At 48.6% G+C, this 13,702-nt stretch overlaps 1 protein-coding gene across 1 annotated transcript; it reads right to left on the bottom strand.

The window, feature by feature from the left end:
• Nucleotides 1-1,830: 1,830 nt before the first annotated feature.
• Nucleotides 1,831-13,702, bottom strand: LOC136292060 (acyl-CoA 6-desaturase-like). The gene is made up of 12 exons (XM_066187305.1): nucleotides 13,201-13,702; nucleotides 9,643-9,753; nucleotides 8,439-8,636; nucleotides 8,225-8,326; nucleotides 7,605-7,730; nucleotides 6,326-6,386; nucleotides 5,918-5,994; nucleotides 5,653-5,750; nucleotides 4,995-5,091; nucleotides 3,968-4,047; nucleotides 2,786-2,911; nucleotides 1,831-1,910 (listed from the first exon to the last, which is right to left on the bottom strand). Exons 1-12 carry the CDS (start codon nucleotides 13,405-13,407, stop codon nucleotides 1,859-1,861), a joined length of 1,335 nt encoding a protein of 444 aa, XP_066043402.1. The 5' UTR covers nucleotides 13,408-13,702; the 3' UTR covers nucleotides 1,831-1,858.

Below are 13,702 nucleotides of genomic sequence, written 5' to 3'. Positions count from 1 at the left end.
AAAAAACTCCAAGGGCTGTCAGAGGAACAAGCTGGATATTTAAAAACTTGCACTGCTGATGCCACTGTGCTTGTGGTCATCCTTGGTGGAGCACAATGAAGTACATTCAAGGAAGGGATGCACAAATTAAGGCAGCGCTGATGAGGTTAGTCAATTTCCAGGCTAGCTCCTTACTACCTGCCTGGGAAAGGAGCATCCAGAAGGATGTTATTCATGTAGCTTTTCATAAACACCCTAAACATTCCTGGTGGTACTGGGGTGAGCAAAACCCCCAGAACAAGCCCTTTACAAACCATAAATATTGCTTGCTGAAGTTGCAAGATGCTGAATTCCCCATCTGTAATCAAAGATAAAATCTCATTTTATTCTCCAAAGAAAGCAGGGAGGGAATACTTTTCTGGGTTTTTTTTTGCAATGCTGGCCACAGTCCCAGAGTCATCTCTGTTCATGATGAAGCACCTTGCTGATTCTGTGGGATGCTGCTAGGATTCAGGGATTTGATAGAGAAGATCCAGTTTCAGAGCTGAGGGAAGTGATGAGGCATGCAAAGGAACCAAAGTCTCCTTCCTGGTATTTCCAGGGAGCACTGAGGCAGATGCTGGAGCTGGAGGCTGCTTTTGGAACCACGGCAGTTGGACTAAACCAAATCTCTCTTCTGTTGTGTTGCAGCTGAACCTGAACCCCTGGATTTATTTGGGGTCAGGTTACCTGTTCCAGAAGCACCTGGAAGCTGTTCAACCATATCTCCTGATAAGCCATTGGTGAATTTTGGTAATTAGGTGCTGGGCAGAAAATTGAGTTTTAGACAACTTGTAAGAGGGTTCTCCAAAGGTCTCACATCAGCAGTACAGGACAGGGCTGATTCCAGCTCTTCCTTTTGCAGGGAGAACTCCTTTTCTTCTGTGATTGTTCCCAAGGGAAGCGTGAACAGCCATGGCTCCTGGCCTCGGGCAGGCAGGAAGAGGCTTAGTGCCTGCCAGGCGTGTGCAGACAGGCAGAACTCTGGGTTTCTGCTGGGCAGGATGGTGAAAAGGCCATTTGTGGTTCCCCTGGAGCACTGAGGAGCAATTAGCAAGTTTTGCTTGTGTGATTGTTTTGGTCTTTTTGTGTGATTTACTGGCAATTCTCCGTGCCAGACCTGCTGCTCATTAAAGAGAAAACAGACCCTCTCCTAAAGGAGACATTTTGCTATTTAAACCCAGAAATCTTCTACCGACCCTGGGAAGAGGGGCTGATCCTAAAAACACGGCTATGTTAACCCTGCTGTGGTTAGGGATTAGCTGTGCAGGGCCAGAGTCACAGCTTGCACTAAAGGGATGCTATGATTAGAGAAGGGAAAGAGACAGGGAAAGGAGCGAGCTGGGTTCTGGACAGGGCTGGAAGCATAGTCCAGCAGCTGCCAGTCCTGTGGGATGTGAATCCTCTTTCACACAAACATGGGAAAGAGGCATGAGCTGACTGGGGTGTCCTTGGATTGCAAACACTCACTGAGGCCTAAAAACCCTTAGGTGTGAATCGGGGTTTGTGTGGTTTAGGCAGAATGAGAATGAATCTTGTGAAAAGAAGGTCACGGTCAGGTATTAATGCCCCTTTTTTTAACATTCATCATCATCGTCTCCCAACCTTCTGTTCCTTGCACTGCTGGCCTTGCTTTCCACTCTCTGGAGCACATTTTAAATCTGCCTGGATTAAACAGGTTGCCTGGGCCCGCACTAGAAGCAGCTGACAAACAGGAAACTCTCCTCCAACCATGGATTTAGACTGAGTCTGAGAGTAAAAGACACAAGTGTGATACCTCCCACTCCCCCACCCCCCCCATCCCTCCCGGTCACTCACACCTCCCCAGAAAGATTCATGATCACTTATGGAGATAAGCATCCAGCCAGAGATCTCCGGATTTCTTTAGGGACCTGTGGGAAGAAAAGGAGAAGTTTGGGAATCTTGCCTCTGTCGTGTTTTTCTTGCAGTGAAGGCTGTTTACTGAATTTTAATATCAATCATAGGATCACACTCATAGAACCCACCCTCTGTCAGTGTGAAGTGATTCCCCCTTGTCCTGTCACTCCAGACCTGTGTCCAAAGTCCCTCTCCAGCTCCTTTGGAGCCCTTTTAGGCACTGGAAGGGGCTGTAAGTTCTGGGAGCCTCCAGGCTTCGCTCCACTGTGCCTTGGTGCTGCATGGGCCTGCCCTGACTGGATTTGAGGACAAGAGCAGGTTTGGAACCAGCTCTCCTGCCCATTGTGGCCACCCCACTTTAATCTGCCCATGCTCAGAGTGGTTTGTGCAGGAGGTGCCTGGACTGCAGAGCTTTCTCATGTTCCCTGCCATGAATTATTCCCCTCGGAGGAACTGAGACAGCAACATTAACACCGAGGCTTGCTGACAAGGACTGTTAGACTAGCTCTGCCTGTAGGGAATTGCCTGTTGCTGCTGGCAGAGCTCTCAGGGGACACAGCAGGGGCTGTAACCTGACCTGTTTCCCTTTGATTCATCTCACTTTGCAGCAGGAGATCTGCTGGCAGGTCCCGACAGCAGGAGCCACCAGCTGTCAGATAAAAATCAGAATCTTTAAGATTGGAAAAGCCCTCTAAGATCGATCCCAGTGCTGCCGAGCCACCAGGTCCCCAGATGCCACAGTCAGGTTTGTCTATAGGTCAAGTTTTTGGTACTTTGACAGTAACAACACAAATTTCTGAAGGGTCTGCCATGTCCTGGATCCTCTGTGCTAGAAAATATCAGGTGTCCCTGGAGAAATGAGCTGCAGGTGGGATCAGGAAGGTCTTACCCAACGATGTCTACAAACGCTTTTCCAAGAGGCTTCTCCTCATACTGCACTCCATACTTGGCACATAATGACTTCACCAAAGGCTTCACCTTCCAGAAGTTGTGCCGTGGCATTGTTGGAAACAGGCTGGAGAGGAGAGAGAGAAAACAAAGCTGAGAAAACAAAGCTGAGAAAACCCACAAGACAAGTGACAAGGGATGGGCATTAGGGTTTGCATCCTCAGGGGCTCATTGTTGGTGCCGCCTCCTCAAGCTGCACAAAGAAAGGAAGGGAGGCACAAAGACACCCCTGCTTTACACTCCTCTGTCTCAAAAGGTGATGAAAACTGATTTTCCTGTCATGCCCAAGGCAAAGCCATGCTCAGGACACACTGAAAGCCAGTTTGCGCAAGAAGGAACACGAGTGCAATGAGAGAGCAGCAGGAGTGAGGGAAGAGCCTCAGAGATGGCTGTCCATTCCTCTGGGAATAATTGTTTCTTGCTGAACTGAATTCCCAGTGACCTGCTTTTCCACTTCTGGAAGCAGGTAAAGAAGGATTTTGGGGGCACCTTGGCCTATGCTCTTCCATGGAGATTTCCTAAGCTGGCTCCCAAACCAGCCAGCCTCACCCTAAAAGCCATTTCTTTTACATTTGCTGTTGCCATTGGCAACAGACTGTCCATATGGCCCTGTTTTCCATGTTTTTTTTCTGGAATCTGTTACCCAGCATCCTACACAGTCCCACATTCTATAAAACACTGGAGTCCTTTAGGGGAGGGGAGTTTTCTGAGGTGGATGCTTGGGATTTGAGCCCACAGCTTTTATAACTACTAGATGCATAATGATGACTCCTAGTTAAACCCAAATTAAGGCTGTGAGAGTGAAAGTTTTGAAGCAAGAGAGAAAAATGTCATGGCTGTAATAGAAGCAGACTATCATAGAATGGTTTGGGTGGGAAGGGATCTTAAAGCTCATTCAGTTCCTGCCCTGCTGTGGGCAGGGTCACCTTCCACTAGTGCAGGTTGCTCCAAGCCCCATCCAGCCTGGGCTTGAGCGCTTCCAGGGACGGGGCAGCCACAACTTCCATCCCTGTGTGGTCTGAGACTCTGTTTCCTTGGTATACAATCCTGCCCCAACTCATCATTCCCTCCCCTGGGCTGTGACAAGCTGGCAGTGCCCTCGTGATCCCGGCTCTGTACTCACTGGTGCTCGATCTGGAAGTTCAGGTGCCCGGTGAACCAGTCGTTGAAAAAGGACTGCTCAATGTTGCAGGTCGCTGCCATCTGCCAGGGAGAGAGAAAACTGAGGATTAGGGATGTCTCATCCCAAAACCAGGGTGAGATTCCTCGTCCCTGAGCTCTGGGAGTGCAGAGCCTGCCTTGCTGGGCCTGCTGGGTGCAGCAAGGGGAGCTTTAATCCTCCCTCAGGGCCTCAGGTAATCAAATTCTCACTAGGGGTGAAGTGATGTAGCAGCCCAAGCCCAGATTCTTAAATCTCAGCCTCTCCCATTGTAGATTAGAGGGTTGACAGCAGTACCAAGGTGGAAAACAGGAGGAAAATGCATGGACACAAAGCTTCCCCATCCCCGTGTAGTTATTACCCTGCAGTTTGCCTTAAGTGCGATATTCTGAGAATATTCCTTAGGTATTCTTGCCATTAATGACCATAAAATTAGATATTTTTTCTTAAAATTCAATCAAGTTTTTTATTAGGTTCCTCGGTCACACATTTTACTTGGTTTTGCAGGGAGATACAACTGCCCAAATATCAAGGATTTGATTCTAGAACAAAAAAGAGGAAATGGAGCACTCAGTCACTCCTCTTCCAGAACAAAAGGACAAAGGCAGGCTCCAAAATGAAAAGTCAAAATTTTTTCCTCAGCTGTTTTATTGCTGGGATCTACAGGCCTGGCCAAAACACCCCAGGAATGGATTTTGGATTTGCAGTCACATCCAGCTTCAGTCACCACAGTCACCCCTTCTCTGGACTTGCCTTCAGGGGCAGGTAACTTTTTGATTGTCAAAGTAATTGCAGAACTTTGGAATTCCATGTCTTTCCCCAGCATTGCTGCTGGCTCTGGGAGGAACATCTTTATGGGAGAAGTCATGGACAAGACACTCTATCCTAGTAAGGGATGGTGGTAACACTTGGGGTGATGGTAACTCTCACACTCTTTGAGTAAATCCCATTTCGGTGTGAGTCAGGGGTGTTTTTCCCTCCTCTCAGTTACCTGGGAGCTCAGCCAGTCTCTGTGCTTCTCAGAATCAATTTCCATTGGAATGTGATTCATCTGGGTGACCCACACGAACCAGTGACTCTCCAGAAACCTGCAAAACCAGGAAAAATCATGACAATTTCTACTGGAAGTGGGGACATCAGGTAATTAGAGTGGGGTTTGCAGGGAACAGCAGAGATTGGATGGATGCTAACAAGGAATTGCCTGGAATCATCCTTGTTCGAGGCTTGTTTTCTGTAAGAGCAGATGATCCAATTTTGCTTTTTTTTTTCCCCCTGCACTTCGAGTTTCATCAGAAATTTTGGGAATAATGGGCTGGTTGTGATAAGTTTTCCAGCTTGATTTCTGACTTGGAGCATGCACAGAATTACCTCCACAGTCAGCTGGGAAGAGGGTGGGATGAGGCACTCTGGGAGGGTCCAGGCATAACCAAAGTGGGATCAGGAGTGTGTGAGATCAGGGAATGAGGAAAGGCAGGAGAATCCTGGCTGGACCATCATGGGGCAGGGGAAGATGCAGGAAGAGTGCCAGAGGAGCTGGAACTCGGAGATGCTGACAGGAAAGTGAAGCAGTGGGACACAGCGGAGCTGAGGTCAGGCTCAAACAGCACTGGAGGAATGGGAGAGCAGCAGGGATGCCTTTGAGCCCCTACCTGACAAACGTGAGGAGACACAGGGATCCCAGGACACCATAGAACGGGATGTAGGTGATGAAGTAGCGCAGGTAGTAGCTGATGGCCCAGGCCAGGTCCTGGGGGGATAGAGAAAACACACCAGGCATCACTTTGCCCATCTTGGATAACGTGTCCTTGCTGGTGATGTTGGAAGCACTGAGTAATTCCTGCCTGGCCCCTGGCCTCCCTCTCTGTTCCAGTTTCCGGCCAGACCCCGTAAGGATGGAGGGAATGTTTCACTCACCGCCCAGAACCTGCGCCTGATCATGGTCGAGATGATTTGGATTTGGAAATACACAGGAATGAGCAGAGGCGGGAAGACTGCAAGGCAAAGGGAAATGGTTTGGCCATCAGAGGGGTGGGAAGGGGTGTGACATGAGGGACTGCTTCCATGCAACTGGGAATGTGCAGTTTTTCCATGGAGCCTCTCACATGGAGGTTATTCCCAGCCTCAGCTGTTTTGCATTCCCTTCCTCTATAGGACAATGTTCCAGGTGCTTGGATGTCCCTGAGCTGATCTTGGGACCTCCACAGGGTCCTGAGGAAGGGTGGGATGAGTTGGGATTTGAGGAGCTGCTCTGCTCACACAGTGAGGGCTGGAAAGGACAAGTGGCATTCCAGGAAAAGGGAAGAGAGGAGGGTGGATACTCACTGAGGAAGAAGTACTCGTGCTGGTGGTTGTAAGGCAGGTACTTCAGCTTCTTCTTGCCATACTGCAGGACACAAAGAGACAGCTCAGCCTGGGATTGGGACATTCCCAGGTAAAAGCAGGTTCTCTGTAATAGTTCTTAATTTATTGACCAGGGAGTTTTGACTGAATTCTCACCCGCGGGTAAGAAGAGATTTGGTGTGATTAAATGTCCTGACTTTGTCATTGTGTTAGATGTAAACTCAATTTTTAAAGATAGGTTTTATTTACTTGGTGGAATTTTGATGCACTTTACCTTCTGCCATCCCTGTGTCTGTGAGAAGGGCTGCCAGCACCTCCATCTTTACTAATATGAACATGATAGGCATAAAGTCTGATTTTTTGAAGGGAAGACTTGTAACACCAATAAATCAGGCACATTATTCCTTCCGAGCTGAGTTCCGCAAGACTCTGCGCTTGGCATCATTTGGAGAAGGATTTTATACCAATGTGAGAATACTGGAATAGACTGATTCTGGCCTAATATCAGGTATTTTGAGGTAGAAATGCAGTTTTCCTTGTTACCGCAAATGTTTAGGTTTTCCTTTAAGCAGAAGAGCCATGGTCTGCTTTCTCAATAACACAAAATGTGGCTGAAAAACCATTTTAATGTTGTAGTTCCCTGTGTTGTCCTTGCTGCTTGTCCATTTTCAAGGGTTTTTGTTTTTAAAACTAGAAATCCTTGTTCCATTGTGAAAAACACCATGATAAAGTGCTTTGGGTAGGTTTTTATAAGCAGGCAGTAAATATTTTTGCTCTGGAGGGGTGGACTGAATTAAAATTAAAATCACTTGATGCTGAAGATATTTGCTATGGAAATGGAAGGTCAGTTTTGAAATGCTCCTGCTGGAATACTGAGAAATGCTGTATTTCCCCCTCATGTTGATACTTCAAGCCAGCAGGATGAAGTGGCCTTTAGTGGCTTTTTGCTTTCTCTCCAGTCCCATCTGCATTATTTTTCCCAAGTTAACTCAGGACACTTTTTCTCCTGTGGTCAGGGGAAAGGAAATGGATTGGAATTAGTAGTCAATGCTGCTCCTCAGCCCAAGGGTTGGCTCCAAACTCCTGTCAGACAACATAGCCAGACGAAATCCCTGGATTAAGCATTTCCTTTCTAGCATTCCTGGAAGTCCTGCCTGTGTAAGTCATGTCTAACAATGGGAGCCAACTCCTGGATTTGCGCAACCACTCTCTGAGGCCCTCTCGGACAGTAGTTTTCCATGTTTTCCCCACTTTTCCTTACCTCAACGGGCTGCGTGTCTCCCAGGACAAAAATGTGCAGCATGTTCACATCTGGGTCCTTCTGGAAGATGTTGGGCTTGGCGTGATGCTGGAAGTGGCGGTGGTTCCACCAGTTTGCAGAGGCACCCTGGGCAAGGAGAACAAGGAGTTTTCATCCATGGAGAGCTGCTCCCAAGGTGGGATTACCCAACCATTCATGGGAACTAAAGAAATGTGACTCAGATTGTGGCCAAAGTGGGATTTGCTTTGGAAAGAGCAGTAAGCAGGGAGTGGTGGAGTTGTTGGTTGCTATGCGACTGCTGCTTCCAGAGGGATCCCTAAGGATCATCCGTATTGAAAGAACATGGAATAAATACACTCTGAGTGAGTTACAGGCCACTGTGTCTTCCCAGAAAATTCTGAAATGGTTTGGGTTTGAAGGGACTTTAAAGTTCATCCAGTCCCAAACCCCTGCCATGGGGAGGGACGCCTTCCACTATAGCAGTTTGCTCCATGGGCAATGGTCACCAACTTTTTTTGTGCCTCTGCTCACTCTGGGAAGGTTGAGAGCTTCCCTTTCCTACTCTGCCACAGCCAAAGTGATGCATTCCCAGAATTCTCTGGCTCCATAATTCCCTTTACCTTCAGGTGCCCAATGACAAACTTGTGGACAATGTGGTTCCAGGAAGACTTCTTGAAGACAGAGAGATGTCCAAAATCATGTTGCAGCCACCCTGCCTGGGCCTGGGATGAGGGGAAACCAGATAGTTAGGAAGCTATTGGGAATCAGAGCTAAGTAGGAAAGAAATGGAGATGGAGGGCACGTTGGAAGGGCGAGGAAGATCTCTCTTGTCACCTGGGAAGTTGTAAGGATGCAGGCAAGGATGAGAGTTGTGATCCAGCTGGTTCCGAAGTAGGAAACCATGAGCCAAGCCAAAACTTCCATGGCAATGATGTGGCCCAGGTAAAGGGAGAAGAACAAGGGGCTGGCTCGGAACAGGTTCATGTCCTCCGCTGTCTTCCGCAGGGTCCGGAAATCCTCCACCAGCTGGGACTGCAACAGGACAGATAAGAGCAGGGTGAGGCTTGGAAGTGAGTCTGACTGAGTTGTGGGATGGATGCAGGGAGGATGAACTCCATGCTAAGGACCCTGGCTCCATATTCCAGCTTTTTGCCCTGCATTCCTATGAATAAACACCCTGACCGGTCAGAGCCCACATCCTGACCTTTAGCCAGGAGAGTAATCCAAGCTCTGTTGAGTGTCATGTCACCTGATGAGCTTCCTAAGCACTAAGGAGGAGCAAGAGGGAATTCAGTGCTATTGTGCCTATTTGCAGAGCTCTGATAATGAGCACCCACTATCACCCGTCATCCATTCAATCCATGGGCCAGCTCCTGTGCAGCCATCCATGAGGAGCATTCCTGGGTCACTGGGCCCCAGCGTTGTCCCCTCTATTGTGAGTGACACAGATATATCACAATCATGGCCAGCCACAAACAACAGGGCAGGATTGAGTTTCCTGGCCAGAGCCAGCTGTGCCATGCTCTGGGCCTGAATAATGGATAAGCAAGAATACAGAGCTGCCCTGGTGATGGTAGCAAGGCCACCAAAATGAGACATCTGGGGACTTGTGTTTTGGTACTTGGTCACCAGCAAAGGAGCAGCAGAAGGGACCACAGTCACCAGAGCAGGTGCACATTTCCCATCCCATGTCTCAGTTCACATTTCCCTTCAGGATGGGCTCAGTCCAGCCTGGGTGCCTGGAATGGGCTGCCAGAAATTGGCTGTTGGTGGCTCTGTGGGAAAGAAAAGGTTTGTACAGCCAAAAGTGTCACCTCCTTTGCACACATATTTGAATCCATGATAAGATGAAAATACTCTACATAAAGATGTTCAGTCACTGAGAATTTCTCTCCCTCTCTGGAGATCATCCTAAGAAGGGATGCTCTCCCCATGGCAGGGGTTTGGGACTGAATGAACTTTAAAGTCCCTTCAAACCCAAACCATGGGAAATGGTGGGAATAACCACCCAGAAGCCAGTTGAGGAATAAATACTCACATTTTTGTCTCGGTCCTGGCTGGGCTCCCCCGGAGCGAGTTCTCCGATAAGCAGCGGCTTGAGAAACTTCTGCACCAAGGTGGGATTGATATGGAAGGCCTGGAATGCATCCTGGAGTGGAAACAGGAGGAACTGTGTGAGATCCAGGAGTAAGATGTGCTTCCTATTCACTGTGTCATTCCCACCCACCTCTAGCAGTTGTGGAACCTGTGGAAGAGGGGGGCCAGGTGACCTCCAGCTCTGTGATCACTTTTTGGGACATTAATTCCACTAAAGCCTGATGAATTTGCTGTCCTGGGAACGGTGAGACCTGGGATGGCATCCAGCCATATGGTGAAAGGCACCTCAAGAAATTCTTTCTAAGCAACTAAATACTTAAATCCTGTTAATTCCCTTAGAAGGTAGGCAGAGGGGAATTTGTGCAAATCCCTCCTCGTAGGATATAAATACCCTTGGAAAGTCTGCTCCTGGAGGCAAGTCAAGAGAGGGGGTGACTGTGGTGACTGAAGCTGAATGTGACTGCAAACACAAAAAATACTCCTGGGTATTTTGGCCAGGCCTGGAGATCCCAGCAGTAAAACAGCTGAGGAAAAAGTGGTGACTTTTCAGAAGAATAATGTCTTGTTTGTGGAGTCATTTTGATCCTGGCATTCATGAGTTTATCAGACTCTTTCTCTATTCCTTCCCCTTTCCACATATTTTTGTCTGCCTGTATCCCACCAGGTGCCTGATGCTCGTAGTGAGATCTTGGCCAGATCTTTTCACATGGCGCAGTTGGAATTTTAACCCCAAGGACAGCAGCTGGGACAGAAAGCTAACCCAGATCAGAAACCCTCACTCTGTCCTTGCCCTTTCCTTGCTGCACAGAACTGGAGTCAGCTCTTGGAATTCACCTGGGAGAACAGGAAAGATTGGTTCCATGAAGTGCTAAGAGAGTATGGAAAAAAAAAAATCGTTAGAAACAGGAGTCAGGAGAACCATGCTCCAGCCTTTCCACCTTTGTCCCATTGCCTATTGATTGTAGGGACCAACTAATATCTCCCTCCTGGCTCTAAAGAGAAAGGGCAGACTGGAAAGTGCTTCCTGTGTCCAGCTGACCCTTCTGGGAGCTGCCCTCCATAAAAGTCTGGCATTCAAAAATGGGGTTGGCTGAAAGTCCACCAAAATCAATAGAAACTTGGATCCAGAAATGTGTCACTGAAGTGTTTACTCTTGTTCTTGGTTTCCCTCTCTGGAACAATTTGCAGAAGATGTGAAAGAGGAGGGAAAAGCAGAATGAGGGGGGAAGTGAATAGCTGACTGTGCTTACTGCAAGGCTCTGCAGTTCTGTGTGAAAAAAAAAAAAAGGGGGAAAGAAAGGGAAAGAGAGAGAGGGCGACACATAAGAACTGTTAAAAAATGTTGATTCAGTATTATTTTAACTGCTGAGAATAAAAAAGTCTTTGGAGGTCAGACTGGGTGCTCACTGCCTGGAGATCCTGCAAATGATGGAAGGATTGGATTTTTGTTATGTATATCCCATGAAGCTCCTGTACTAATAGGTCCCAAATTTTGGAATTGTTCTCAGTTCTGTACTGCAGGAGATAAAAAGCTTAAGGGAAAAAATAATCCCTGGGAAATGCTGTGTGATATGGGCACTTGACCTCCCAACTTTGTGATCTACTGACCAAATAAGCCGAAGTGTTTTATGGGATGTGGGAATTATTCCAGCTGCTTTTGGTGAGAAAAAAGCTTTGTATAATTGAGATATGGGCTGTACTTGAGCATTGGGAGTGCTTAGAGTAGTCAGCACGAGGATTTTGTTATACATCCCTGAACACCTCTGGGACAGAGACACTGCGAAGTGTCCCTGCCTTTGTGTTCTGTGCATGAGGTGACACCAGAACAGGTTGGCCCAGACTCGGATGTTGTGTTTAAAAAAAATCAGACCCATGGAATGCTTTGGTTGGAAGGGACTTCAAAAATCATCTCTTTCCAGTCCCCTGCCATGGGCAAGGACACCTTCCACAGACCAGGTTGCTCCAAATCCCATCTAGCCTGGCCTGGGACATTTCCCAGGGATGGGGGAACCACAGCTTCTTTGGACAACCTGTGCCAGGGCCTCCCCACCCTCACAAAAAAAAAAAAAAAATTCCTTCTAAAATCCAATCTAAACCCACACAGGGTCAAGGCCAAGCCTTTTTCCCCCTGAATGAGAGAATGGGTTTTCTGGCTGTAAATGGTTGTTCACCACAGGGAAGCTGAAAACTGATGCCAATCCTGGTTTAGTGCTCGAAGCGGTGATTTCAGGGCATTTTTAAGGCCCTGCCTTCATGGAGTGTGGGATGCAATGTAGGGTGGGGAGGTGGGAGGAGAACCAGCAATCCTGGAACCACCAACCTGTGTTTCAGCCTCCCTTTCAAGGATTCCAGACAACTGCAGTAGCAGATGCTTTTTGGTTGCTAATGGAGATATTGGAGTTAAATTCTTGGGGATAGGAGTCAAACTCCTCCTGTTTCAGCAGCTCTGTGTTTAAGCAATTGAAAGCAAAACCTAGCCCATTTTTCTGAGGGAGAAAGCTATTCATTCAGAGGATTTACTGAAAAGGGACAGAAGGGCCAAAATGCAGCTCAGTGCTTCAAGGAAAAGAATGCAAAATAACCACAGGACACAGGGAAATGGGGGCTGATGGAAAGGGAGGGTTCTGCCAAATTTTGTCACACATGAAGCCTCCTGTTGCTAAAGTGTCAGGAGCCGTGGGAGACCAGCAGTTCCTGTTCCTGCTTGGTCTCTGCACGTTTTGGGAAGAGCTCTAAGGCAGCTTGGATTTCATTAACACGCCCTGAGGGGAGAACATGCTCTCTGGATGCACTTCTGAGGAAGGTGGTTTTAAGGGGAACTCCAGACAACAAAACAATTTATTTCTAATTTGTTCCTGTTTCAAGGTTCGGGGTTTTTTTGTTGTTGTTTGGTTTCTTATCTTTTACGTTCCTGAAACCTGAGAGGTGACCAAACCCAGCAAAGAAGCTGCTGGAGCAGCAGCAAATGGTTTGCTGCTTTTTTTATTCCCCCCCCCCCCCCCTCTTTTCTGTAGCAACCTGTAACCAAATTCTCCGGAGAATTTTCTCCTGGGGAAAAAAAAAAAGCTAAAAAGCTCCTTGTTTTAAAGCCTCCTCACAGAAGCAACTTTGAGACACAGCCTGGCCTCTGTTTAACCCTCCCTGTACTTGGCTCTGTGACTCCGCATGTCACAACCTCCACACTGGAAAAGAGGAGATTTGGGACACTTTGCTCCTGAATTCAGGGCTCGACGCATGGCACAAGCAGGACACAAAGGCAAACTAGCAGGATTTATGCAGAGCAATCCCTACCAACCCATCCTCCAGACACCACGGCTCCAGGGGGGGACCTGCATCCGCTTGGACCGAGCTGGGAGCAGCGAAAGGGGTGAGCCGGGTGTCCAGCAGGTGTCGGGGAGATGGGGACAGGGGACAGCAGGCAGCTGGCTCCCTTCGGGGAGGGAAGGAGCTGTCAGAGGATGCTGCTGGAGCCGGGAGAGCCGCGGGGGTCGGTCCTTACCGTGGCATCTTCGCCGGCGCAGTGGCTGATCACTCGCTGGCCCCCCGGGTGCCTGTTTGCCCACTTGGTGACATTATAAACCTTTCGCTCTATCACCAGCCACTTATCCGTCCTCAGGTTGTGCTTTTGGATCTCCTCCCAGGTGTAGAAGCGGATCTGTGCCGCCGGCTCCCCCGAATCCCCCCCTTGTTCACCCCCTTTCCCCATGGGGCCACTCGATTCTTTGTCTTCTTGACCAAAGAGGGGAAGGGGGGGGGGGGGAAGACCTGTCCCTGCGCCTCTCGGGGACGTGCCGGAGGGGAAGAGATTTCCTGGCGGGATTGAACTCAGCTGATGCCCTGCTCCCTCCCTTCGCCTTCGCTCATGTCCTCCTTTCCCTTTGTTTCTCGCTTCTCTCCGCCTGCTCGGAAGTGCCCCCTAGGCTGGCTGTCCCCGCACTGATGCACTTTATCCTCGCACATAGCCCTGTGTTTTGAGGGAAGCTCGGCCCCTTCCACCCACA

This window comes from Chamaea fasciata, unplaced genomic scaffold (genome assembly GCF_029207755.1).
Source record: "Chamaea fasciata isolate MVZ Bird 193981 ecotype frontalis unplaced genomic scaffold, bChaFas1.0.hap1 SCAF_7, whole genome shotgun sequence".
Lineage (NCBI taxonomy): Eukaryota > Metazoa > Chordata > Aves > Passeriformes > Sylviidae > Chamaea > Chamaea fasciata.
The sequence above is the reverse complement of the archived record's forward strand: the minus strand, read 5'-3'. Positions and strand labels throughout refer to the sequence as shown.